The following is a 27,061-nucleotide window of genomic DNA, read 5'->3' on the forward strand; positions in this document are numbered from 1 at the left end:
CCTTTGTACATCCAGCTGTATAGATGGTACTTTATCTTAAAAGAGTTTTTCCTTATGGGTTTTCCATGAACTAAAGTGTGAACCTGACCTATTTCACACCATTTAAAAAGGAGTGAATGGGAGAACTTAAAATTAAATTACATCTGGGGCACCCAGGTAGAGGAAAATGAAAATTCACTACAAATAGAGTTCACAATTCACCTCCCTTTTCATTATAATTTCTGAGCCATGTGACATCCATGACCACCTGGTATTCCAAAGCCATGCCAGGAGAGAATATGTAGAAAATAGCTTTCAAGTTTTACTCATTTTAATATAGAATGCTCTTGATGAAAAGCTTCTCCACCCCCCAACTCCCCCTGCCACCCTCCCGTGCCCCCAAAGCATATATTAACTGAAAAATCCCCAAATGACTGCCATTTCTAGCCAAAGCTCCAGCGTGTAAAACCATTTTAAATACTTCCACATTTCTGGCCACTTGGATACTATGATGCTGTCACTGGGAGCTGCCAGCCAGCAGCCAGGCAGCTCCTGACACACAGTGTGACCTGGTGCAAATCGCCCAGTGCCGTGCCATCCTCATGAAGGGTTGTGAATTCAGTGAGTGTGATCAAAAGAGCTTTGCACAGCAGAGCGCCAGGCCTTTCTGCCTAATGTGTCTTAATCTGGACTCTCCAATGAAATGTGCTCTGTGCCATAGTGACTTGTAACCACCCACTGAAATACGCGTGGCGTATGGACAAGAGGTGTACTGTTGGGGAATTGAACCCAGGTCTCTTAAAGGGAAGGGGAGGATTCTACGACTGAACCACCAATTTCCCTTTTGATATATTGACCACCACCCCCAACCCCCCAGAAAAACAAACACAAAAAAACCAAACCCACTGCCATTGAGTTGATTCCAAGTTATAGCAACACTATTTATAGGCTTAAGAAGCCCTGGTGGCACTGTGCCATAAATATTGGGTTACTAACTGCAAAGTCAGTGGTTCAAGCCCACTAACTGCCACAAGGGAGAAATCTTTCAAAAAGATTTATATCCTTGGGAACCCTATATAGGGCCATTGGTTGGAATCAACTCAATGGCAATGGGTTTGGCTGGGTGTACATGGATTTATGGACTGTCCTGCTTTGTGGGAACAGACAGTCTCGGCATTCTCTTGTGGAGCAGCAGATGGGTTTGAACCTCTGACCTGGAGTTTAACAACCCCAAACTTCAATATTATGTTAGTTCAACATAATGATAGATTTTTAAACAACTTGACTAAATGTCATTTGAGGATGACTACCACTAAGGACAATCCAACAATGTAAAAATGCAAGAAGTCTGCTAAAAGCAACATGCTACATAAATATACTCCCACAGTTGGTTGTACAAAGATACACATTCATCAAAGAGCCACCGTACTTACAGATCGAGGAAACGTCCTGTGAAATATTGAGCTCTGGTGATATGTTGCTAGGTTATTGTAGCCTGGACTGTGAAGCCAAGGGGTTTTACTTATTTTCAGGACCTGAGCTCTAACACATTTCACATATATGTTTACTAACAACTGCTGTAGTTTAACTTAAAAACCTCCCTTCCTTTAGCGAATTCTGTCTTCTCTGACTTCAGGGTACATTTTTGTGATATGCTTTAAATCCATAGATCTGTAACATGACCGTGACATTACATGTTAATTTTACAGCAGATTTACCTAATCAGCGCCGCCCCTCTACCCCACTTAAGCAATACTTGCTAGTGGGCAAATACCATGTGCCTTCATAGCTTTCAGTCCCACTGTATTTCCTTTCAAATCCGACAATTTATTAAACCTATGGCAGATTAACATAAACTATGCTCCAAAATAAACACGCAAAAGACCTATATTGCTATAATATCCAGGTTGAAAAATATTATGAAAGCAAGAGAATTCTGGTACAAGATGGCTGAAGAAGTACTTACAGGTCAGCTGTTTTGTGCTTGATCTTCATCAGGTATGTGCTCTGAGGGACCCCAGAACAGGGAGTTTTTGCATAATAAGACAGACTTTTGCATAATAAGGCAACGATAAATGCATAATGCTAAATGATATTATAAAAATTAAGTTGATGTTTGATCTTGGAATACATTTAAATAAAACCATATTCTAGGTTTACCTTTTAGAGTTAAATATACCTTCCAAATATACATTAATATAGCTATTTTCATGAGACAGCCATAGAAATCATATATTAACCTTTAGGTCCACTTGAAATACTAAGGGGTACTGTGAACAGTGCTTTTCATATGGCTGATAAGGGTCAGAATTGACTCAGTGACAGTGAGTGAGTGAGTGACAGCATATGGAGTCCTGGTGCCATAATGGGTTAGGCATGGGCTGCTAACGACAAGGCTACTCCACAGGAGAAAGATAAAGTTTTCTACTCCCATAAAGAGCTTTGATCTCGGAAACCCACAGGGGCAGTTCTACTCTGTCCCTTAGGGTCACCATGAGTCAGAATCAATTTTATGACAGTGAGGGTTTTTAGTTTACGGTCCACAGTGGCCACCACAGCTGGTGAACCAGCTGAGGGACCAGCCTGTTTTCTTTTCCTGGCCTTGCTTTGCACATTAGTATGCTCAGTGATGATAACAGCCTACATTGGCAGTGCTTCACATTGATGTGGGATCGTGCCTGAGAATTGGTGGATATGGCCTTTTATTATTTCTGTTTTACAGTTGGAGAAACTAAGCCTAGGGAGCTTAAAAGACTCGCTTAGTGGCCAAACACTGGTAACAGGTTGTGGGTGCAGACCCTAGAACTGAGATTTGCCAACCCTAATCTAGATCCCAGGCCCTTAGCCTCACTATGTTGTCAGCTAGACCTAAATCTTAAATCTCAGTTTACTGAACAAGCTCCTCTGTCTTTCCTTCTACACTGTGCTGCTGATCAAAGGCAGGACAACAATGTTGTTGTTGTTAGGGGCGACTGAACCTGTCCTGAGTCTTAAAGGCCCAATGTCCAGTAGAATCCCGCTAGCCTCATATTAGCCTTGCATTTGTTATTATGTTTGACCCACTGGGTCAATCCAACTCATTGAAGATCTCCTGCTTTTGCCCTGACACCCTCTACTTTTACAAAGTGGGACAGCCTTTACCAGGGACTGGTCTTTCCTGACAACGTGCCAAAGTACACGAGATAAAGTCTCCCCGTCCTTGTTTCTAAGGACGATTTTAGCTGTCCTTCTTCTCCAGCTGATTATCTGGTCTTCTGGTAGTTTGTGGTACAGCAAAGATTCTTTGCCAACACTAATTCAAAGGCATCCGTTCTTTGATGGTCTTCCTCAGTGCTTGGCCACTCACGCATACGAGGTGATTAAAAACACCATGGCTTGGTTCAGGGGCATCTTAGTCCCCAGGGTGACATCTACACTATTTCAGGCTTTAAGAACATCTCTCGCAATACATTTGACCAATGTGTTCTGTTTAATTTCTTGATGGCTGCATCCTTCAGTGGAGATTATGGATCCCAGTGAAATGACATCGTTGACAGGTTCCATCTTTTTCCCATTTATTCTGATGCTGTGCATTGGTCCATTTCTGATGCTTCGGGCTTTCTTTACATTGAGTTATATAATACATTCTGTAGTGTTTGGTCTTCATAAGTGTGGGAAGCACTTTGCGGCCTCTCCACATTCAGAACGCAGCACTGTGTTGCTGGTGGATTTGAACGGATGACTTTCCCATCAACAGTCCAACACTACTGATGGTGTCACTAGGGTGATTATGATTAATAAGCAAGGAGACTAGTCTACCCCTGTCAACAGGGTTTTACTGAGGAGCGTGGTCTCGGGAGCAGAGAAAGAGGAGGCTTCCTGCTATTGTAAAGGATTGTAAGCTCAGACCCTCACAGGGACAGTTCACTCTCTCCTATAGGCAAGTCGGCATCGGCAGGGTAGTGGTGAGTCTGGGTTTTGGTGGCCTTGGGAAAGAAAAGCTAGTATCGCCAAAAAGGAATTGCTTTTAGAACTTGTATCCCGATAATTTTGTGATGTCTGACATTTTCTTTAACCATCACTGAAAACCAATGACAAGAGACATGGCCAGTGTAGCTTCTCTTTCTTCCTTTCTAGCCCAAGCAGCGTCCGTAGGAGATGGTGGGTGCCACATTTAGAGAGAGCACTTTGAAAGTTGCATATCTTTCCTAAATTTCCTAGTTCCCACCTAGGGATTGTCACGCTCCACCCCTCGGCCCTTGAAGTCCTGGGTAAAGATAAAGACATTAATCTAAAACCTCCCTTGTCATCAAGTGCGATTTCAGGCCTCTAAAATGTAGAAGGTTGACTTTTTCTACTCCACTGAGAAATGCTGGGTACCCGACTTCAGCTTCTGTGGCAGTAAAGAACTTGATGCAGGATGAGCGCAAACCCACATTAAACTGACTTAGCCTGGCATATATCACAGACACCAGTGCCTTCAAAACGTTTGTGGGGAAATCCCATTATTTTTTCATTCCATTCCTCATGAATTTTGTGAAGCTTCCCTTGTGCCTACGTGTATAGCCAGTTACATTTTATTACTAAAAGGTTTTGCCAACACAACAGGACAGTGACAATGGAAACCAACTCATTCGATTAGAAAGTTGTACTGTGATTATATCATACATCAAAGGGATGATTTGCTTTATAAAAAACCATCTCTTTGGCTGAATCTTCATCGTAGATTTGAAATGAGATTAAATTATCTAAAAATAAAGCACAGAGTTTCTCACAGCGTTCAAGGGCATCTGGATGAAATGTGCTAGCAGAAGTCAATCAAATATGGCCACTGCTTCCTTGCTATTAAAAAAAATAGCTGCAGTCACCAATTTGACTTGCAGATCTACAATTTAGTTATATCTCAATGTGGTAGTTGGGAGTCAGAGTTATCAGCAATGAAAGAAAGAGACCCTTAAAAGTTTTCATATCTGAAAAGACTTTTCACAATGAACGTTCGGCGTATGTTATAATAGACGTGTTTGTTTTTACTACTTTTAGGTGGGGTCTAACAACATGACGTGTGACGTAGTAAAATGTGACAAGCCACAGCATTTTAAAATGCTGTTTGTATAAAAATGCTCAGAATGGTGATTCCTTTCCATATTTTAAAATGATTGTGGTTAAATCTCTAATGTGGCGCGTGTCCATTGAACGTTTGTTTCAAGTGTGCAAATTCAATGACTATAGTCTGCTTTCTTTCAACCTAGTGCACAGCTGAACGCGGCATTCGACAGTGGCCCTACCATGCCTTTCTACTGTTACGATCCAATACAACGGTTGAAAAGGGCATTGCGTCTCCGTCTTCCCCACTCTGACTCATTTCACTGAGCCGAAGCACACGGGTGTCTTGTAGGCTGCCCGAAGGCTGTAAGTTCAAGGCAGCAACCTGTGACAGATTCGGTTCTCTGACAAGCTTCAGAAAAACTGAATGCCAGTCCCCGAGAGTCAATGCACGCTTAGGTTTCACCGAGCCTCCGATGCTCACAATTACACGTGGGATTTACACACACGTGGAATCAGAGGCTGCCCTGCCGGGCTTGCCCCATGCTCCCTGCAGCTTCTTCCACACGCTCCTGTCACTCCCGGGTGCCCAGGCCAGTGTCTCTCAGGGGCCCCACCTCAATGGGCTCAGTCACCTGGACAATCAGCAGCTTTCAGCCTCCTGTCCTCTCGTCCCCCGGTGAAAGGATGGCTTCAAAACGTATCTTTTGAAATGAGATTCCAGCAGATGGAGGAAGGACAGGAGTCCAGCTACACCTGCCCTAATGACAGCTTCGTCCCCTGGACGCAGCCTCTCTGTCTTCGGGTTGCAGGTGGGGATGGAGCGGCACAGAGCAGGGCTTGCTTGTTTCCCCTTGTCCAGCCCACCCTGCAGGTGATAGGTGCGAGCGCCGCCCAACTTGTGCACACACACAAAGCTCAGGCGAACTTTCTGATTTGGGCAAGATGGGCAGGTTTGGTGCAATGCCACCAGACGGCCTCCTGGTGTCCGCGTTTTTATTCATGGTCCTTTACCGATAAAACAGTAAACTCTGCATTTGAGAGGCACGGATGATTTTTGCCAACTGGCTGAGCATTAGTTAGGCCAGTGTCAAAAATGAACCATGAAAGTTTCAATTTGATGGGTCGAGCAATTGCCTAATTAGAATTGATGGTTGAGGTGTTAAAGTAACTCTTTTCGAAGCTTTCCATTGAGTCTTCCCCTGAATCCAAATACTTCAATAAACAGACTTGTTGGAGTAGAATGGTGATGGAACATGGGTCTCCTTCAATTAGTAATGGACCCAGCATTTGGCTCAGTTTGGATCCAAACCCCAAACCAAAGTCCTTGCCATCACATTGGCTTAGACTCACAGTGACGTCATAATGGCACCACAAGGTTTCCAAGACTGACAGCCTCAACTTCTCCCCACGGTGGCTCATGGGTTCCAACTGCTGACTTAGGTTATCAGCTGAGTACTCAAACCACCATGCCAGGAGGGCTCAATCAGTCTCATTTAATTTATCTCAAATGGGCTGAATATAGACAACTTAAAAGACTATGTATATCGATCCTAACCGCTTAGATTCTAACTTAATTTGCACTCAGGAACCGTGAATGCTCCCACTTGGTTATGCTGTGGCCCCATTCCTGACTACTTGTCTACCTTTCCAAGGATTAGTTCCAACATTTGCCGAGGTTCCTGGGGATACAAGTGGTTTCATTGAGATGCCCAATCAAAAGGGGATAGTCTAAAGCCACCCAGTAGCACTGTAGAAGGAGGCTCTGGTGATAGGCTTCTCTGAAAATGAAAACTGAGAAAAATACAGTGTAGTTCTACTATGTAACACAGCACGCCACCATGAGTCAAATCAATGCTGTGCTAACAGGTTTATTTTGCTTTTGTTTGATTTTTTTGGTAATGCTTCACAAAAGTTCTGATTCAGAATCAAGCTCAGTTTAAACAAACTCAACCAGTATGGCCAAGAAGTGTTTTTACCTGGATATAGAGAATACAATGTTTACAATTTCCCTGTTGGGGATTAAACAAAACAACAACAACAAAAGATACACAGTCACATAGACACACTGTAAAGACTAAAGTTTCCTTCTGGTGTTGGTTATGCATTACGTTGCTAATTCATAAGACCAGCCTTTTCAAACCACCAGGTGCTCCCAGGCAGGAAGATCACCTTTTCTACTTCTGCAAAGGGTTATGGTCTCAGAAACTCCAAAGGGCAGCTCTAGCCTGTCCCACGTACTCTGAGTAGATCCCGACTCGGTGGAGCAGTTCAATAGTTCAGTATCTACTCAGTGTATGTTAAACCTGACGGGACGTAACATGCCTGATTGCAGGGGTTTCTAAAAGCTGAAGCTAAAAGCAAACCCAGTCTCAAGGGCAGTGAGATTCTGACTCCTGACGACCCCAGGTGTGCAGAGAACTGCAGTTCAATAGGCCTTTCTTACGAAGTGCCCTTCAGGGGGTTCGAACTGCCAATCTTTTGACTGGTAGCTGAGTCTTTAACTAGAACTTTACTATATTCATAACAACAAAAAGCAAATTGCCTTTCAGTCAATTCTGACTCATAGCTACCTTCTATAGGGTTTCTAAGACTAAATCTTTATGGGAGCAGACAGCCTCATTTTTCTCCCATGCAGTGGGTTATCTAAGCAGTCCCACCCAGGCTGCTTAAATATATCCATCTATGTCATTAATTAATGTCATGGGGGTAGGGGAGTTGATCTCTATGGTAGCTTGGCTCATTTGCAAATATGAAGGTTGGGCCAGGCTTTTATTCATTCTGTGATGAGTAGAACTGCTCCTGTGGGTTTCTATATAGGAGTAGAAAGCCACGTCTCTCTCCCACCTTACCTGCTAGACACACTCAAATATCCACGTGATAGGTTTCTAGCCTATTGGAATCATGAGTGCCAAACAGTAAGGGATTTCAATCTATTGCACTGCAAAATATGAATAGTGAGACTTTATTTTAAGGCCCCCAAATTCTTGATTTAAAATATCAATCTTACAAGGGAGTCCAGTTTATAAAACGTATCGAAGTGTAACTCTTTTGGGAAAGGAAGTCTACAGGGGATTCTGCAGAGTAAACTCTGACAACCTCAGCAGTGTTCTAGGCTCATGTGTAGAGTTTCACTACATGCTGAGATGTCCCCAGTCCGAAAAGATACCCTGCTGTTTCCTGGCCCAGCAAACAGGTATAAGCTGAAAGAGAGGGATCCTTAACTGACCCTAGATTAAAAGGCAAATCATTCTTTGAAAAGTTGAACTGAAACCAGAAGACCATGACTTTGGGACATTTCTCACAGAAATATTTTCAAGTATTCTATGCTGATCCTATTTCTTACTTTGACATTTTTATCATACAACTCTTTTTATACATTTTTATGCAGCTAATATTCAAAAACTATTATTTTCTCAAATATCTGAAAATAGATCCCTATATTTCTAAAGACAAACTGCCAATATAGTGGTCCGTATCCTTCCATTCGTCATAATGAAGCTAAACAAGAATGGTAAATAGCATTATTTACAATGGTATTTACTAGGATCATTATAAGTGTCGCAAAATAAGAAATATCTCAATGAGAAGAAAACCACACTTTTGAAGAAGTTTCCAAAATGGGAAAATATGGGACACTGTCAAGTGAAAAAGATGAGACTATAAAGAAGCTTATATGACTTGATTTGCATTTTGTTTCCTTAGAAAAAAGTGAAAAGAAACCATCCTCTTCTCTTCTGCATGTCTAGACATGTATTCTTAATATTGAGCTGTATTTCCCTTGTCGTATGGAAAGTTTAATTTTATACATAAATGAGAAGATAATATACAACAATGTTAGTCGTTTCTTTAATTGGTAGGATTATTGGGATTAGGGATTGTCATTATCTCAATAGTTTCCTCAAACTTTTATTTATTTTTTAATGAGAACACATTCTACTTTTGCAGTAAGAAAAATATCCTATTAGAAAGTTAGAACCACTGAATTAAGCAGATTTTCCCAAGAGATAGGTACCTTCACGCCAAAGTTCTTGCCCTTAAAATTTTGCTTATAAACATGGGCATGAGGATAATTGATTCCAACAGAAGGACAGTCTCTTTGCCTTTCCTGTAGCCATCAAGTTGACTTCTGACTCATGGCAGAGATGTGTGTCAGTACTCTGTAGGGCTTTCCGTGGCTACGATCTTATGTAAGCAGATCTCCAAGTCTTTCTTCCCTAATACCATTAGGTGGAACTGAATCACCAACCTTTCAATTAGTAGCTGAGTGTGAACCATCTCCAGGGCCCATAGTATGGCCTTACCTGTATTTCAAGTGCACATTGTTTTTACCTAGCAGATACTAGCTGTATCTATTTAGTTCTGACTTGTTTCATTGTGTTTAGGTGCCCTTTCCTCCAAAGAGGATTCAACCGAGCATAGAAAAGTTCATTTCAAGATGAAATAAAACATGTTTCCATTGAGTCCACTATGACTCATGGCAGCCCATGGGTTAAGGAGCAGAACTGCTAACTGGGGTTTTCTTGATTGTCATATTTAGGAAACAGATAACCAGGCCTTTCTTCCTCTGTATCTTGAGGGGGTTCACACTGCAAATCTTCTCGGTCAGTGGTGAAAGGAAACTGTGCCAGTCAGGAAACTTTCTATACAAAGAGGATACAACCTCCTTGGATTCATTTTCCAGCTAAGAACTGAAAGAACAACCGATTCTACTCAAATCAAACCACTACTTTGTTTCAGTCTAAAATGGTCAAGGACTGTTGAATGCATCTTCAAAATTTAGAATGTCACAATGTGCTTGGGAGCTTGGTACTGGTGTTGTATCATGTTGCTTGTCTTATAAAACAAACTTGACAATAATTTGCATTCCATACTTATGACATTATTTACCATAAAACCTCAAGTTGAGAATAAAGGCAATCAATGTGCCAATATATTCGATAGCGATACTATTTTGAGTTGATTCTGACTTAGAACAGAATAAAACTGCTCCATGGAGTTTCAAAGGTTGTAAAGCTTTATGGAAGCAGATAGCCTGCCTCTATTTTCTCCCCCAGAGTGGCTGGAGAGTTTGAACTGCCAACCTTTCAGTTAGCAGCCGACTGCTCAACCCATGGTGCCACCATGGGCCCTGATATAATGTACAGGATAGCTAATTATAGATAAAAAGATTTGACTTACCTGTTAACTCGTTGTACAAGGAAGGCACAATACAAGTATATATATATATATATATATATATATATATATATATATATATATATATATATATATATATTTATGACACAGACTAAAATAACAGATGCGGTAAAAGGATGATTTGCATTTGCCAAAATAGCTAAAGGACACATTTTTCAGTTAGCCAATGCTGATACATCATCCTTAGTATTATGTCTGCTCAAGAAGACTTTAAAGCAATACTTTGTAGAGCCACATTTCTGTCAATGTCACTTACATCTGGAAATCAGGTCAAAATATCAATTTGATTGTTCTGCTCAGTAGTCACCAATGGCAGAGAAATTAATGTCATTGCCCGACTCAGTAGCTATAATTATGTCCCTTTTTTTGTGGGGGTGGGGGGGGTTTCCTTATTGTCTCCTTAAATATTCTTTCTCGTATTACAAAGAAATGCCTTAGAAGAAAAAGATAACACTGAAATAAAGCTAACATAGCCTGAGCAAAGATAGGAAAAACTTAAAAAGCTAACCTTTATTCCACTTTGAACAAGTTTGTGAATGTTCAGATAGGGCTCCTTGACAATCTCTCCTTCAGGGGTCAGTATCTTCACGTAGCCTTCTTTTTCCAGAATGAAGAGTCGGTGAGAGCCATCCCCACTGTGCACGGCACCGATTGGCTGCCGCAGGCCATTCACAACCTCCTGAAGGCAGAAGCAGTTGTGTTTGTGCTTCCTAAACAAATAGAAGAACACCAGTGAGCTTTGTTTCAAGAGGACAGTAGGAAGGGATGCATTTTGCATCCTTTTCCAAATACATTTCCTATAGGAATCTACAGGTTTCGGAAATATGCCATGCTGCTAACCCCAAGGTCACATTCTGAGTCTTTTAAATGGAAAAACAAAACAGCCTTCTATCACAAAACATAAGAGAATGGAAACATGTATGTACTTTAAAATTTCATAAGCATGTTAGCTCATCTTTCAGTGGCTATAATTATAATTAGCTATACTCAAGATAATTAAACCTTGCAGAAAGGCTCTCAGAGAGAAAGTTCTCAGATCTATTTATAAAATCTGGTTGACTAATAGTAATTGTTCGGCATATTTCCTCAGTACAGCCAGCTAATACCAACTATAAAATTCAAGTTTAAAACTATACCCATAAAATTCATATGAATCATAGAGAAGCCAAGCTCATAATATATGATTAGTAGTGTAAATATAAAAAAAAACACTAAAAACATTTAAGCTAACAAGATTTTAGAGAAGTCAACTATCAAATAAAGAAAGGGGTTCGGGGAGCATCTGGAAGATTTAGCTACTGAGTGAAAGTGCAGACAGTTGATTCACTGTCAAAACCACAAGATTTGCAAGCTGTTTTATTTTTAAAGATTAAAGTGCATTTATCTTTATGAACCTGCTGATCTCTTCCACTTTGTCATAATCTTCCATCTGGTCCAAGTAATTAGTTGCTGGTCCTCTGACTTGTTTTCTTGGAAAATCTGGAAAGCACAACCCACCATCTTTTCTTGCATAGTAATAGCAAAATTCATCAGCAGTAGTTTGAAGGAGACCTTTAAAAAATGTAAAAAAACAAAAAACATAAAAAATACTGCAACCATTTGGTTTGAGAAATAGATGAGAAAAGAGAATTTTTTAAATTATCACAGTACACTGTACATAACATGTAATTTGCCTTTTAAATAATTTATTTCAGTAGCATTAATTCCATTTATAATGCAACTGTCATTTCTATTAAGATCCAAAGCTTTTTCAACACCCAAGAGGAGAAAAGAGATTTTTAAAGACCATATAGATAGTTTAAGAACAAACAGAGACTAAATTGAAAAAGAAGAGAAAAATTGTTTGGATTTTGGTTTGGAATTTCCATTTTACCTTTAAAAGAAGAGTTATAGTGAATGTGGCAATACTATGATGGATACTTTTTTTTTTTTCTTCATTTACATTTTATTAGGGACTCCAACAACTCTTACCACAATCCATACATATACATACATCAATTGTATAAAGCACACCCATACATTCCCTGTCCCAATCATTCTCAAGGCATTTGCTCTTCACTTAAGCCCCTTGCATCAGGTCCTCTTTTTTTCCCCCCCCTCCCTCCCTTTTCCCCCCTCCCTCATATGCCCTTGGTAATTTATACCTCGTTATTTTGTCATATCTTGCCCTATTCGGGGTCTCCCTTCCCCCCTTCTCTGCTGTCCCTCTCCCAGGGAAGAGGTCACATGTGGCTCCTTGTAATCAGTTCCCCCTTTCCAACCCACTCACCCTCCACTCTCCCAGCATCGCCCCTCACGCCCTTGGTCCTGGAGGTATCATCCACCCTGGATTCCCTGTATCTCCAACCCTCATATGTACCAGTGCACAGCCTCTGTCCTATCCAGCCCTGCAAGGTAGAATTCGGATCATGGTAGTTGGGGGGAGGAAGCATCCAGGATCTGGGGGAAAGCTGTGTTCTTCATCGATACTACCTCACACCCTAATTAACCCATCTCCTTTCCTAAGCCCCTCTATGAGGGGATCTCCATTGGCCGACACTTGGGCCTTGGGTCTCCACTCTGCACTTCCCCCTGGATACTTTTTAATTTAAAGGTTCATAGGAAAAAATATACATGAACACAAAACAGCACCAATCGTATTACTGAACTGCCTCTATTCTTAGGCTTCCTCTACTTGCCTTAAGTTGTATCTGTGAGCTTATCTGATTACTAGTTAGCACTTTTCTTCATATTGCTAAAAAAAAAAAAATCCCAAAAGGCAAAACCCAAACTCAATAGTTTGAGGAGGAAGAACATGAGAACTGAGATAGGCCATCCGATGGCAACTTGGGTCATTTTGTAACATTGTTTTATACTCCCACTCACATATGATTGATTGATTAGTAAACCTACTAAATACCATTAGTGACTTCAGCGCTGAATTGATGGTAATCACAGATTATGAGAATTTTGCATATGCAAAGATTGTATTTCTTAAAAAACAAACAAAACCCTTCATTCCTGTCAAGCAGCTCACCATGACTGTCCTTCCTTGAGATTTGAAATACCGAGGAAGGGAGAATCAAGACACTGGCCAATAAGGAGTCTGATGCTGTGCTGAAGTTTTGGTCTCTTGTATCTAACATACTGTAGGGATGAATGGTGAAGCAATGGAATATAGAGTTCAAAGATACTTGTTACTGTCGGAAACACTTGAGAACACCTGGACGTTTGTTGACTTTTCATGGTCAAACACAATTTTTTAAGAAAAGCTGACATAGCATCAACTTAGCAAAAGAAAAACACCAATGCGTCAATAAAAAAAAGACTCAAAGCACAAACACAAAAGACTTGATGAGTTTGAAACCTTCTTATCCCCTTCTGAGAAGATGACCTTTTATCAAACAAAAGTAACTATCTTTGAATACCAAAAAGGATTTTCTCGGACAAAAATGCAGATTTGAGTTACTTTGTCATTTGAGTTCATGAAGTATTAGTTTTTTGGGGATGGAGAGCTTAGCCAAAAGATTCACATAGATTTTGATGATTTCTGCTCTTACAAAGAATGCTTCTAGAGTAAGTCTTCGATGCCTGTCCAAAAGTCCTGCTTCTGGTCTCAAATCTTAATTACATTCAAAGTTGTTTTTTTTAATCTAACAAGTTACTGTATTCCCTATTACTTTTGGGAGAAAAACCACTTGTTAATAGATTTGAAGTATATGTCATAAAATAGATCCAGATTTAGTAAAAATTTGTAAGAACAAGAATGTGGGATAAACAAGACTTATCAATGACCATAAGGTCAATAAGTTTGACCTGAGCTCCCTCAGACAAAGCTTAGGATCTAAGAGTCTTAAATGATCGAAGATTACACACACACACACACACTCCCTGTAAATGGGGGGCTAGGTGGAGAGATGGAAAAGAGGCATAGCATTTGGGCAGGGCTCCATGGGAGGGGCAAGGCAGCTGGCAGGAGGGTGCTTTGTCTAGGGGTGAGAAATTGGAGAGAGGAATGAAGGCCAAAGCATTTACTCATCTATAGCAAGTCACTGTTTGCCACAGACTCTTTCTCCTCTCTTCTTTCATAACTACATACATGAAACTGCCCAATAGAGTTAGTATGTCTCTTAGTGGTAAAAGGAAAAACCGAGCTGTTAAATCCAACTTTTTGTAGCTTGAGGCTAGATCTTCTTTTGATCTGTACATGTATAATATTGGCCTGGAGTTTTACACACACACACACACACACACACACACACACACACACACACACACACATAATCCTGATGGTGTACTGGGGTAGGCAGCTTTGGAGTGCTAATCACAAACTTGCTAGTTCAAACCCACCAGTTGCTGCTCAGGATAAAGATGAGACCCCTGCTCTCATACTTACAGCTTTGGAAACCACAGATGATAATCTACCCTGCCTTGTAGAGACCCTGTGGATAAAAATGACCAGACGGTCATGGGACATATATCTATATCATCTATCTATCTATCTATCTATCTATCTATCTATCTATCTATCTATCTATCTATCCACTAGATTTATATATCCTAAATGGCTTCACAATCTACTTCCCAAAGGCCCCCATATCAAAAACCAAGTCCTCTGAAATTCAGTTGATTTTGATCTCAGAGACCCTGTAGGCAGGATAGAACTGCCCTGATGATGGGGTTTCCAAGCTACAAATCTTTATGGAAACAATCACACCTTTCTCTCAGTGAACAGGGGTGAATTCGAACAGCTGTCCTTTGAGTTAGTTGGCAACCACTTCTAACAAACATTAAATATTTTTGGTTTTTTTTTTGGGGGGGAGTGGGAGGTAAAGACACACAAATCCCCCCCACACATATGTCATTATTTAAGTATTTGCAATCAAACAGCAAGATCTCCATGCAAATATCATGCAGGAAAATAACCTATTTGCCACTGTGTATGGGTTTTCAAGGCCAGATAAAATTGATATAAAATTTCATTTTAATGTGATGTTTGCCCGCAGGATCATAGAAATATTTCAAAATATAATTCAAGAGAAATTGAGTTTGTTTTTTTTAAAAAATCTTGTATTGCAGCACTACAGTCTGAAAACAAAACCATATTAACTGGAAATTAATGAACAATGCTGGTGGCTGGTTCCATTTTACAAGGAAGCACTAGCTGGGGACAAGCATGAGGAAGTGAGGAATGATTCTCAAGCGGAACATCTGAAGATTAATGTGTGCATATTCATAAACTTTGTGGTTCCAGAGATACTATGCTCTCTGAGCAAATAAAACTGCAGAATTTTAACGATGAATTTCTCCTAGCTTCTTACAGAAAATCGAAGGAGTCTTGGTGTAGTGGGCTATGCATTGAGCTATTAAACTCAAGATCAGTGGTGCAAAACCACCAGTAACTCCTCAGAAGAAAGAGGAGGCTCTCTGCTCCTATAAAGAGTTAGTTTCAGGAACCCAAAGGAGCAGTTCTTCTCCTACTGGGTCATTCTGAGTCTGCATCTACTCAATGCCAGATGAGGTTGATCTGCCATATTTTTGGCTTCTTACAGAACCTAGAGAAGTTGAATAATTTAAATGTGACACAGAGGGCGCCAGCTCAGGAGAATTTTACATACAAGTGAGTATTTTTCTTTAAAGCATAATATTTGAAACCTAATGCCTGTATCAAAACTTACCTTACAAGATTTTGCAATGAAAGATGAGAAAGTAGGTAATTTTTTTTTAGTAACTAGCTTCCTTGCAATGCAACAAGGGTCTGGTTTCAGGGCACTGAATAACTTCTTTTTGCTAGGATAGATGTAATCTACTAAATGGTACCCTTGAGCTTAAACATGCACATACAGAAAACGCGCGTGTGCGCGCGCGCTCACATACCAGCTGTGGAGTTCATCCTAACTCATGGTGACCTTGGACATGTCAGATGATAATGGGGCTCCATTGGAATTTTGTGGCTGAATTTTCTGAATGAGGAGCAAGTTTTCCTCCTGAGGCACCTGAGTGGACTCAAACCTGCAACCTTCCACTTAGCAGCATTTAGCTGATTGTACCACCAAGGGACTTCTAATCATTTATCAAACACCTCTGACCAGTAACTATTCATTCCCTTAGACCCAGAGCCTCGACATCACAAAGCACTCTGTAAACCACCAACTTGTAAAGTAAGTGCTCCCGGTTGGTCTGCTCTGGGCCTCAACATTTGTCTCCGCATGTAATCTAAAGGAGAGTCCCTTTTTCCTTATTATACAAGCTGCTCAGAACAAACAATGGAGGGAGCAGAGGGTCTTTCTGATCCAGTGTCAGTGTGGTTTGTCGTCAGAACTTTCTAGTGGAGTTACTGGGTTTTTATGTGTCCATTCTTCCTTTTGGTCCGCTCGCCTTAGGACTGATCACACACATGCAGAATATGTGACTGGTTTAGGAGTGACTGGAATAAAGAAACTCAGTAGGACCAAACCCTTGATGAGACCCATGAGCAACATGATGAAGCCAACTGAACTAACTGTGTGCAGATACTTCGCAGTAAAATCATCTACGGCTGAGGTGATAACAGCCTAACCCTGTTTTGATAAAATTACGATAGTAGTTACAAAAGAAGAAGCAAGATCAACAGACATCCTCTGTACACCCGAGTTGTGGTATTTCCATCACTGATAGAATAAGAGACTACCCTGTGCATCACAATGCGAGCAGAAAGAAATCCCGCGCTATCGGCTTGGCTCAATGGTTTTAATGTGATTTTGGCCATTTTTATAAGTGTTCAGAATTCACCAATTAAGTTCACAACTAGAGAATATTCAGACTTAATGAATTTGTAGTCTACCCTCACTATATAGCTATTTAGTTTTTTTCTTATTTGAGGCATGGTTATTTGTAAAGTTAAAATTTTCAGAAAGTAGATCGCTTTCTGGTATGTGAGTGTTCTGCAGCTATGTGCAGGCAAAGCAAAGGGACAGATCTTCAACATACTCATTTATCCATGAATTGAAAACTGTGAGGAAAATTATATTACTATGATTCTTTTCTCTCTTCCAACTCTTGCCAACATTTTGCTTTCTCTTAGCAAAAGGTATCCCTTAGATTATCTTCCCGTTTAAGTTTTTGACTCACAGAAAGAAAAGACAGTATTAATGAAGGTAGTAAAAAAACGTTGACTAGTTCTTGATTTTTTTTTAAAAAGCAAAAGTAGCTGTTTTGCACAATTTAGAACTTCGGAGACAAAGATGACCATTAAAAAGACTTACAGTGATAGACATGTTATCAATTTCATTTGGCAGTATCTCCTAAAAAGTGTGTGGGCTAGAATCTAAATATCCTTCTGTGTTGGGACAGAGGCTGAGTGGAAGATTACATTACTCGACATACTTTGGGAAATGGTCACCTATGTGCCAACGATCTCTCGGGCTAACCAGTGGGTTAACCTCAGTAATAGCAGAATGTGTTGTTCCAGTGTGCTTTGGGGACAAGTCTTCTGAGTGATTATTAGCATCTGATGGATAAAAGGAAGACCCCCGACTTGTGGCTAAAGCCAGTGGTCCTTCTCAGGAAAGCTCCCTCGCTGTTCCATCCACCACTAGAGTGGAGCTTTCATCTGGTTATCTTTCAAGGCAGCCTGGGTGGCCACCCAAAGCACTTGACATCTTGATGCACTTCAGCAGTTTTACACATATACAAACTTTGTAGAAAAATAAATTTATCATTCGTCACCACATATGTTGATCTCGGGGAGCCAGGGAGGGGGGAGGAGGGGACATGAGGTTGAGTTGCTTACAGTCTTGCCTCCCGAGCTGTTTGCTGAGCTCTCTCTCAGGCACTATTGTTTTATTTTGGTTTGGAAACTAAAAGGGCCCCACAACTGCCCCCCACCCCAAAGCCAGCACAGTTGTATTGATCTAAAATAGATAAACGTAAAGGAAAATACCAAGTGCTGATAACACTCTCCACTTCTGTCAGGAAGAAGTTTGCAGCAAACCTTGATGGTATCTAATCTGTTATCACCCCTCCAGGGCCCTCTAGGCAACCGTGACCTATTCTACTTTGCTTTGAGGAACATGATAAAGGGGAAGAAACAGCTGGTTTAAGAAAAGCCTTAGAAACAGGGTTTGAGTTTATAAAGGCAATGATAATATTTTCACATGGAATGGGTTTAGATACATGCTGCACCACCAGGGAGGAGAGGAGCCCCAGTCACAATGTTTTCTTAGGATATTAAGAGATTGCTCTAAAAATGGAAAGTCTATGTTTCTTGTTGAGAGAAAAAAAGTGAAATGTACATAGCAGAATACAAAATTCTCTTAAGTGTATCCTACCGTTGTTGAAGCTGGTCTTTTCCTACATGCCATTTAGGTTTATAACTGCTAACTTCAGATTAGTGTGTGTGCGCGACTTCGCCTAACTAAACGGAATCCGTCTCATTACATTCTTCTACGTTGCTTCTTTCAATGAAAACAACTACAAAACATTTTCAAACTTAAAAAAATCAATCCGTGCCTACACACAGTTATCTGTTTATTAAGGTCCAATGTATGATTGTGACTAGGTATGTTAGTTACACGCGAAGCCTAGAAGCATCTACTTCTATTTTAGCATCATCTCCTGATATAACTCAGGTTAAAATATTTCACTACTCTTCAGCCTCGGATTTTTCTCATCTGTTAAATGGACTTGGCTCCATTTTTCCTACCTTTTTTGTTTTGTTTTTTTTTTTGAGTAGCAAATAAACCATTATACATGGAAGTGCTTTATAAGATATGTCACCAATTTGGATTCCTCATATTTTATTTAAGGAACTACTATAGAAGTCTATGGATAATCCCCGATTACGGTGTCAACTTTCATAGAAGAAGTTATCTTGATATCGATACTGTTGGGTAAAGAAGCTTGCAACAGGAAGATCTGTAGTGAAAAGCCATCGTGTGTAAAGATTACCAACTATGCCATCAATTTAACAACACAACAAAAGGAAATATGAATTCCAACAAGATCCATAAACGATTTGTAGAATGAAAATGCAATATTCCTTTCCAGCCACCACTAGCAGGTGAAGCATCTGGTAGATGTCAGCATGAGGTAAAAAAGGCATTCTTTTAAGAGCTGAGGTACATGTTACATTCTGATCAACACGTAATTAAACACAGTGCTGTCTTCCAAAGAGATTCTGCAGTCATCTCTTTAATTTATACAGATCTTTCTTTATCTATTACCTGGGATGTGACTGCGGCAAGTGTAAAACAATTCTTTGCAATAGTCCTTGCAAAGCAGGGGCAGCACGAGGTCTCTTTCCAAGACTTCTCTCTCAGATGCGTGGAAGAGGCTCTGAGAATGTGGAGAGCAGTGAGCACACTTGATTTCTTCCAGTAACTTCCCACATTCGGTGTTGTTGGTAACAGAGAATATCTGAAAGTCATATATCAGAAATAGGCTTAAAAAAAGTTGTATAGCTATCTTTAGTTCTTTAGTAAGAAAGCAAGTCAGAAATACAGTCAACTGGAAAAAGCAGCTATATCACAATACAGAATTGTGTCTTCATAAGCACATACAGTTAGTTTCATGCGCTGAGGTGCACTATCAAAGGGTAATGATATATAAAGCTTCCTTTGGCCCCTGAAAATTAAAGTTCCTTTTAGCTATCTCTCTGGTGGGAGAAAAAAAATGGAAAAGCCAATCACACTGAAACTCTTTAACCCTTTATCACTTAACAGCCTTGAAGTGTATAGTGACTGATACTTAATTTCAAAAGTGCAAATCCTTTTATCAAATAGCATGTAAGGCAGGAATTTTCTTGAAGGCAAAGCTTAGGTAAAAATCAACCCTCCCCACCCCCACCCCCCTTGAGATTCCTAATACAGTATTCTTGAAGATGTAATTAAAATGCATTTTTCTTTTTATTTCAATTCAATCTATAGTATGCACAGGGAAAGCTTTCTAAAGTAAGGAAATATCTGCCTTTCATGTTTATAAAAATAATATCCAAAGCTGAATCAAACAGGGTTAAGACCAATTTTTATTATTCATTATACCTTAGCCAGGAAAAACTTTCTAACCAGCTCCTCAGGTATGTTACATGCATGAATAAACACTAGTTTAATGAAAGTGCTCTTGTGTGGTATTTAGTGAATTTTAATGAAACAAGCCATACTTTTATCATTAGTTTTACAATGTTATACCTTTTATTTCATTAAGACCAATTTGGGAGCTGTTGATTCATTGAGGCTAGTAGATTCTACATAAAATCAGTTTTGGTATTTAGTCCTAACTTTAAAATTTTTACTTCAGGAGCTTTTTAAAAAATGTAAAGACTTTAATAAGTTATCAACATGTTTCTCACATAAACGTATTGATTTTTCATAGCAAAGACAGAATTTTTTATTTTTCCCAATTCATACAACTCTATTTAGCTATAATTATTACTTTAGATCTATGAACTGAAGTTAACCATTTTGAATTCTAGATCACATTTTAAAGCAAATATTTTATTCAGAAGTGGAAATTTAATTAAATTTAAATAAATTATATTTTTAGGAAAAGGGTGAGCTACATGATCACAAAACTTGGATCGGAAAGAGAAAAAAAAGCAACTTAAATATCGAGCCATTGAATATAAATACTACAACTATTTAAAATACCAGTACAGATTACTCTAGTTTGAAAGATATAGGATGTGTTCCTGCTACTTGGTAATTTTCAGAAGTTCTCAATCCCAAAGATACTGGCATTGTGATTTTTATCAGTTTATTTAAATGACAATGGTGTAAAAGGTTGAAGTTTTCTAAAAGGAAACATATCTCCTAGGCACTGAGAATTTGCATTCCAAGAGCATTTTAAATGTCTTTTATTGTCCATATTCTGGCAATCCTCCCCAGAGCTTTTCAAGACTAATAGTGTTCAACTTTGTTCTGTTTGTTTATCATCTCGGAGTCCTCTGAGAACAGACTAACTGCAGGATGCTGAAGCCACCCCTCTTGCTGGCTGGAAAACTGGAATGTAATTACCTTTGCTTTCATGGGGAATATGCGGACTCCTATTATTTTCGAGCTAAAACCAAAGGATCCCCATACACCTTTCCAGCTGCTCTCCAGGAAGCCTTTGACTTTGCTTGCCTAAAGAATGTTTCTCCCTTTGACCATTTTGGGAATGTGTCCTGGCCACAAAATCTCATCAAAAGCTTCAGGAACAGGAATCAATAAATTATCTGAAATCAAGTATAATATTATTCTTTTTAAAGATGCACGCTGTTCAGGCCCAGCAGGATGGTAACATTTTGCTCTGTGTGAGGTCTGCATTGTAAATACCTATTTGAAGAAAGATAGAGCCATCATTCTGGCTTTGGTTTCAATGAGCCAATAGTCTTTACTGAAGTCAATTAAACTGGCTCTGCCAAAGCTGCTACACCGTTCTAGACGGATGAGTATGGACGTGCTGGGTAATTTTCTCCTCCTTCTTCGCCTGTGTGTGCGTGTGTGTGTCTGTCTATATGGTTCTTAACTCTATGTCTTACAATGCCATCAATCTTAAAAAAGAAATTTCAGCTAATTTCCTGTTTCAATTTTTAAAAGCCATACACAAACCCATCAAATTATAGTGGTTTAAGCTAAATGTACTTTGGGAATCATGTAAAACTTCTAAACATTATCACAGCATACCCAGTAATGATTGTGGCTGTCGCTGACTAATTTATAACATCTGGAAGGTGATCCTTTAATCTTGAGCCACATGAAAATAAAAGCTATCAAAGAAAGGTAAGATAAATACTGGAAGACACGGTAAAGCGTGGCCTATGATGATAGCTGATCAACAAATGGGAAAATGGTGACAGAGACCTTCTGTATTCTTCTTTATTTATCAACTAAACAAAGAGGGGCAAAATGGCACCCGAATTGAATTCAATGAGTGAACAGGAGATGGAAATACATGACAGTATATTAAAATGTCTCTGTCAGATCACTTAATATACAAAAAGATATTTCTAAAAATCATATGCCTGCAAGGTTGCTCAGCTGTTGGAGAGAACACAGGCGCCTCAGGACTATAGGGCTGGATTATGTCATTAAAGAGTTCAGTTTCAATTTTAGGCTAATATGTAAATAGATCATTGTACTAAGGCAGCTGTTAAAGGACCCCAGGATGAGTTATTTGTTTAGTTGGATGTGTTCAACAATAGCCTTTGTCCCTGAAAGAGCCAGTGCAAACAAATGATTGTAAAAGGACAGACACACTTGAAAACAGTTACTTTTCACCCATTCCTGGACAGCTTTGGCTGTGAAACCACCCAAGGTAGGGCGAGCTCGGCTCCGTGGCTACAAGTTAAATTTTAGAAATGGGGGTTATTTCAGTTGGTTGCAGATTCAATTTGGCTAATGGGAAGAAGAACCTTTCAAGATGTTATAAATAGGAGCTGCAAAAAACATTGCTAAAACAGCATACTTTTCCCAATTTTTGGCAGTACTTACTTTTCAGGGCATTACTTGTCACCCCAGGACATGAAATTATTAAAATATATAAAACCTAAAATATGAGCGATGTATTACTCTGACTACAGAACTGAACTTCATGCTAGCTCATTAAAGAAAATGTGTTCATCTAGAAACTGGGTTTAAGTGCTTAGCTGTACTCCGACCTAGTTTGCTACTATCTGTGGTTTTGACGATGAGGTTTCTTTCCTTAGGAAAAAACTCCTACTGTAGTTTCTTGAAAAGCTGCAGAATTCTTTCTGGGGAAAAAACATTTTTTTTCCATAAACAAAAATGGGCCTTTTGAAATAGCCCGCATCTTCCCTAAACACATTATGAAATAACACCTTAGCACGCATTATAAGCCAGGAAGGCTTGAGGTGGGGGTGAGGGGATGGGAGAAGAAATTCTAGGGTTTCTTATTAAATAACCTGCTTTAAAAGCTATTAAAACCTGAGAATTAACACGGGTCAAGAATGCACAGGCGGAATCATACCAAATCTGGGTTTTGAACAATTAGAATATTGTTGGTTTATAAACCATTTGTAATGGAACCAGTAAAATCAAATGTACCGATTTTAATCTGGGCACATTTTCCAAATGAGCAGGAGTTTGTTGGAGACTGAACTCATGCACAGTGGAAAGGAATGTGGATAGCTAATGTAGCAGATTGCTTCCTCAAGAATGATTTCTTTAAAAAAATTATATATATATTTATAAATATGTTCTAACCCTTTGAGTAGCATCCTCCCAGCTCCCCTGTAAATCTAGTTAAAGAACCACGTTTTTTATAGCTCATGTTCCTGGAAGAGTCCTGTCTTTCAGGGTCTCCAGATCCTGGTTCACTAATAGTGCCTACCACACAGAGGCGAACTATTTCTAAACCTTTCTCTGAATTTCCTGGTTTTTCTGGGATCCTGGTAAAACCCCTTCAGATCATGTGAATGTAGCTATTTTGTCACTTAATTCAATTACAACACAGGAGCTTAATGACATTGTTTTGAATGAAATGCTGGAATATCTGTTCCCTGAATCTCAAACGACTGCTGCATATGGTAAGAATAAAGAGAGCTGGGGTTGAAAACCTGCAGCAAGACAGTTCTCACTCATCTGGGAATAGAGCGAGTTGGACAAATGCTCCCTCAAAAGGCATGAACATTTGGACCGAGCTGTGGACTGAAAGAGAACGATGTTCTCTAGTTTCACCCATTAGTGAACCAACTAACAAACACAATGGTGTTGTTGTTATTCTTTTGCCATAAGCAACAGGACTCTGTGTGTGGGCAGCAGTTTAGTGGGGAGGAGGATAGTCGACCCCTTTTTGTCCTATTGATTTTTTCCTATTTGCATGACTTGAGCAAATTAAATGATGCAATATGGCTTTTTGTGACAAAACAAAGTGAGAGATACCACCCAGACGCATATGTTGATTCGTAGGAGCTGTTTACATGAGAATAGAGTGAAATCTACCGTGAACTGAGCATAAAAATTAGATTCAGCCTGGGTATTTTTTTTTTTTTAATGCCTGGGCCAGCATGGCTGAAGCACAAGTTTTCCAAGAGTCTCCCAGCCCTTGACAACTGTGGCGTTGTAACAGAGGAATTCTTAATTAAACCTAAAATGGGGAAAGGAAGGGGGGCCAGGACACCTGATTGTTGATTTCACGTGCAGTGATTGTTAATGACGTGGTCCCGCATTCTTTTCTTGGAGTACAGTAGATAGTACGCATAACTGCATCCCCTGGCAAGAAAGATGTTGCACACTCAAAATTAAAGCCCGCCTTTCTACTCCGACAACACTTTTCTCGTATTTGTTGTAAACCTACCGGCACACGAGAAATCAAAGTGTCAATATTTCCGAAACCAGCCTCCTGGACGACGCAGCCCGATCGGGAGCCCAACTTTATAATCTTACAAAACGACGGAGAATCGTCTCCGTTTTATGTGATCAATAACCCCCAGCAATTTTTTCCGCCAGTTTTTCTGGTTCTTTAACAGGACAATCATGAGGTCCTTGTCGCCGGTTTAACGGTGGTAGCACTAGAAAAACCCTGCTGATGGGTCCAGGGATCGTAAACCAGCTGGGCTTCAACATCTTTACTATTCAATCCTCTCCCTAACCGAACACGTGGAGAAAACGGCACAAACCTTTTTACCCTAGAAAAACAAACCGGAAACCACAGCCGCCTTAATTTACAGTTTCGCCGCAGCCAATGCCGGATTCGATCCAAAACTCTCTTGTTAATGGCAATTCTTTTAAAACATTTCCACCGCCCCGGGACGCGGGTACCACAAGAAGCGAGTCTTTTCTGAGATGGGCGGTTTGCACCGCATCCCGAGACCACAGATTTCGGGGGGCAGGGGAGTTATCTATGCAACCCCCCCCCCCCCCAGGAACACACACAGGAATCGCAGGAGCGTGTACAACAGTTACCAGAAATAGCCCCCCTCCCGCGTAACCCCCGCGCCCCGAGAAAGTTTGCCCCTTTTTATAACTCCCAACCTTGCTCTCGGAGTCCCGGGAGCCTCCATCTGGCTCACAGGCACCCGGGAGGCCGGCGGGAGCTTACCTTGTGATCCATGTGCCCCAGTCCCTGGCTGTCACTCCGCAAGCAGCAGGACAGCCGGGGATAGAAGCCGCCACACAGCATCTCCTCCCCATGCAGCAGATCCAGTTGGGGCATCATCCGCCGGTCCCTCCTTTTCAGGCGCTTCGGGGGGTTCCCGTTCAGGCACCTTCTCCGTCTCGCTCCGCTCCCTTCGCTTCTTTCCCCAAACTTAGCATCTCCTTCCAAACAGCTCAGCGCCAGGGTCAGCAGCAGCAGCAGCTTGAAGGACAGCATCTTCAGCATCGTTTGCCCCGAGTAGCGGGCGCACGAGGAGATGGAGGAGGAGGAGGAGGAGGAGGAAGAGGAGGGGGTGTAAGGCCACTGCCCAGCACGGGCACTAGGGCGCAGCTCCGGGAGCAGGCTGCGGGGCAGCGGGGGCACTTGGAAGGCAGAGGGAGGCGGCCGGGGAGAAACTATCTGGAGAGATGCAACTTTGCCCCCCAGCGATGGGTCCAATGCCTAAGGGCGCCCGAAGAGCCAGGGAAAGTTGTGCAGATGGCACCGTCTGAGAGAGTGCCAAGTGTCAGTGGGGTCAGGGGCTGTCGGCTGCGGAATGAGAGAAGGGAAAGGAGTTGGAAGAGAAGAGGGAGGAGAGGGGAAGAAGTCCGCAGAAGGTCACTTGTCCGTGTAACGGGAGTTGTTTGGGGGAGACAGTAGCGGGACCCGGCGCAGCGGCGGCTGCGGCGGGGCAGGCGGGGGCAGGGGCAGCGCTGGGCTCTAGCTGATGCTGAGGTCTCCTCTGCCGGCGACTGCAGCTCCGCGCACGGCCTCTCATGTTTCGCTCCCTCTTTTCTTCTTCTTTTTAACTAGCGCGCGGGGAGGTGCTGCCACCGCGCGCCCCTTGACGTCACAGCTGCTCCTCGCGCCCCCGCCCCCGCCCCCCCCCGGAGGGCGGGGGGAGGGAAGGGGCGGGGCTGGCGCGAGCGCGCCCCCTCCCCTCCCCCCCTGCGGCCTCCGGGAGGCCGGAGGGAGGGAGGGAAGGAGGGAGGGGCGGGGTGGCGGGAGGCGGAGGGGGCGGGCCCCAGGGCGGCCACCGGAGGCGCCTGCCTATAGAGCGTGCGGAATGCGCCCACCTCTCCAGAGCGCCCGGGTGGGGGCGTGCGCCGGCCGGCTCCCTCCTTCTGCCCGCAGCCCCTGCTCCCTGCCAGCAGCTGAAAGGTGGCCAAGCTGGCTCCAAGAGAAAGTGGATCCGAAGAGAAGAGTGGACCACGAGGGGCGAGAAGGGAAGCCCCCTCTCTAGAGAACCTGGATGTGGCCACTGGAGAGGATTTAGGAATTTGGCCAAGGGAGTTTGGGGTCCCTTTCTGTCGCGTTGCCTGCTTGGACTTCTTTGGTTCCTCACTAGGTCTTTACAAAGAAGCCTGGGTTTGAGAAGATCTTCTTCACCAGGGTCTGCCTTGGAGGCGGTGGGAGAGCCCAGATGCTCCGGGATCTCTCCATGGAAATGCTTTGAAGACGGTTCCAAGAAGTACCCGTCTTCCACGAAGACCTCGCACGGCCCTCCAGCCCCGGCGTGGGCCACGGCCTAGTGGAACCGAGCGATGGCGCCCGAGTCTATGTGCTCCGAGGGTCCCTCCTTCCGAAGACACGCGTGTCCAGAAGTGAGCCGGTGCCCGCTGGCGCCAACCGCAGACCACGGCTTCCTCTGGCCGCTGGTTGGTGGACAGAAGAATACATTTATGGAATCGTTCATTTTGAATGTGGCGAAGCAAAAGAAAAGCCTTGGGCGAGGTTTCCAGAGGCGTTAAAATCCGCGCTGTTGGTTCTGGAGAAAGAATACATGGCGGGTTGCGTCCGTTCGGGAGCGGAGTGGCGTACACGTTTC

At 41.7% G+C, this 27,061-nt stretch overlaps 1 protein-coding gene across 2 annotated transcripts in view; it reads right to left on the reverse strand.

Annotated features, from left to right (window-relative positions):
- The window catches only part of HHIP (hedgehog interacting protein), a 95,111-nt gene extending 69,074 nt beyond the window's left edge, over window positions 1–26,037 (reverse strand). For both annotated transcript variants that reach the window (XM_075543744.1, XM_075543743.1), the window contains exons 1-4: window positions 25,198–26,037; window positions 19,383–19,575; window positions 11,595–11,751; window positions 10,709–10,910 (exon numbers count right to left, since the gene is read on the reverse strand). In XM_075543744.1, the coding sequence (XP_075399859.1) occupies window positions 10,709–10,910; window positions 11,595–11,751; window positions 19,383–19,575; window positions 25,198–25,479 (834 nt within the window). In that variant the 5' untranslated portion in view covers window positions 25,480–26,037. The remainder of the gene's footprint in view (window positions 1–10,708; window positions 10,911–11,594; window positions 11,752–19,382; window positions 19,576–25,197) is intronic.
- Window positions 26,038–27,061: the final 1,024 nt, after the last annotated feature.

Source organism: Tenrec ecaudatus, chromosome 3 (genome assembly GCF_050624435.1).
Source record: "Tenrec ecaudatus isolate mTenEca1 chromosome 3, mTenEca1.hap1, whole genome shotgun sequence".
NCBI lineage: Eukaryota > Metazoa > Chordata > Mammalia > Afrosoricida > Tenrecidae > Tenrec > Tenrec ecaudatus.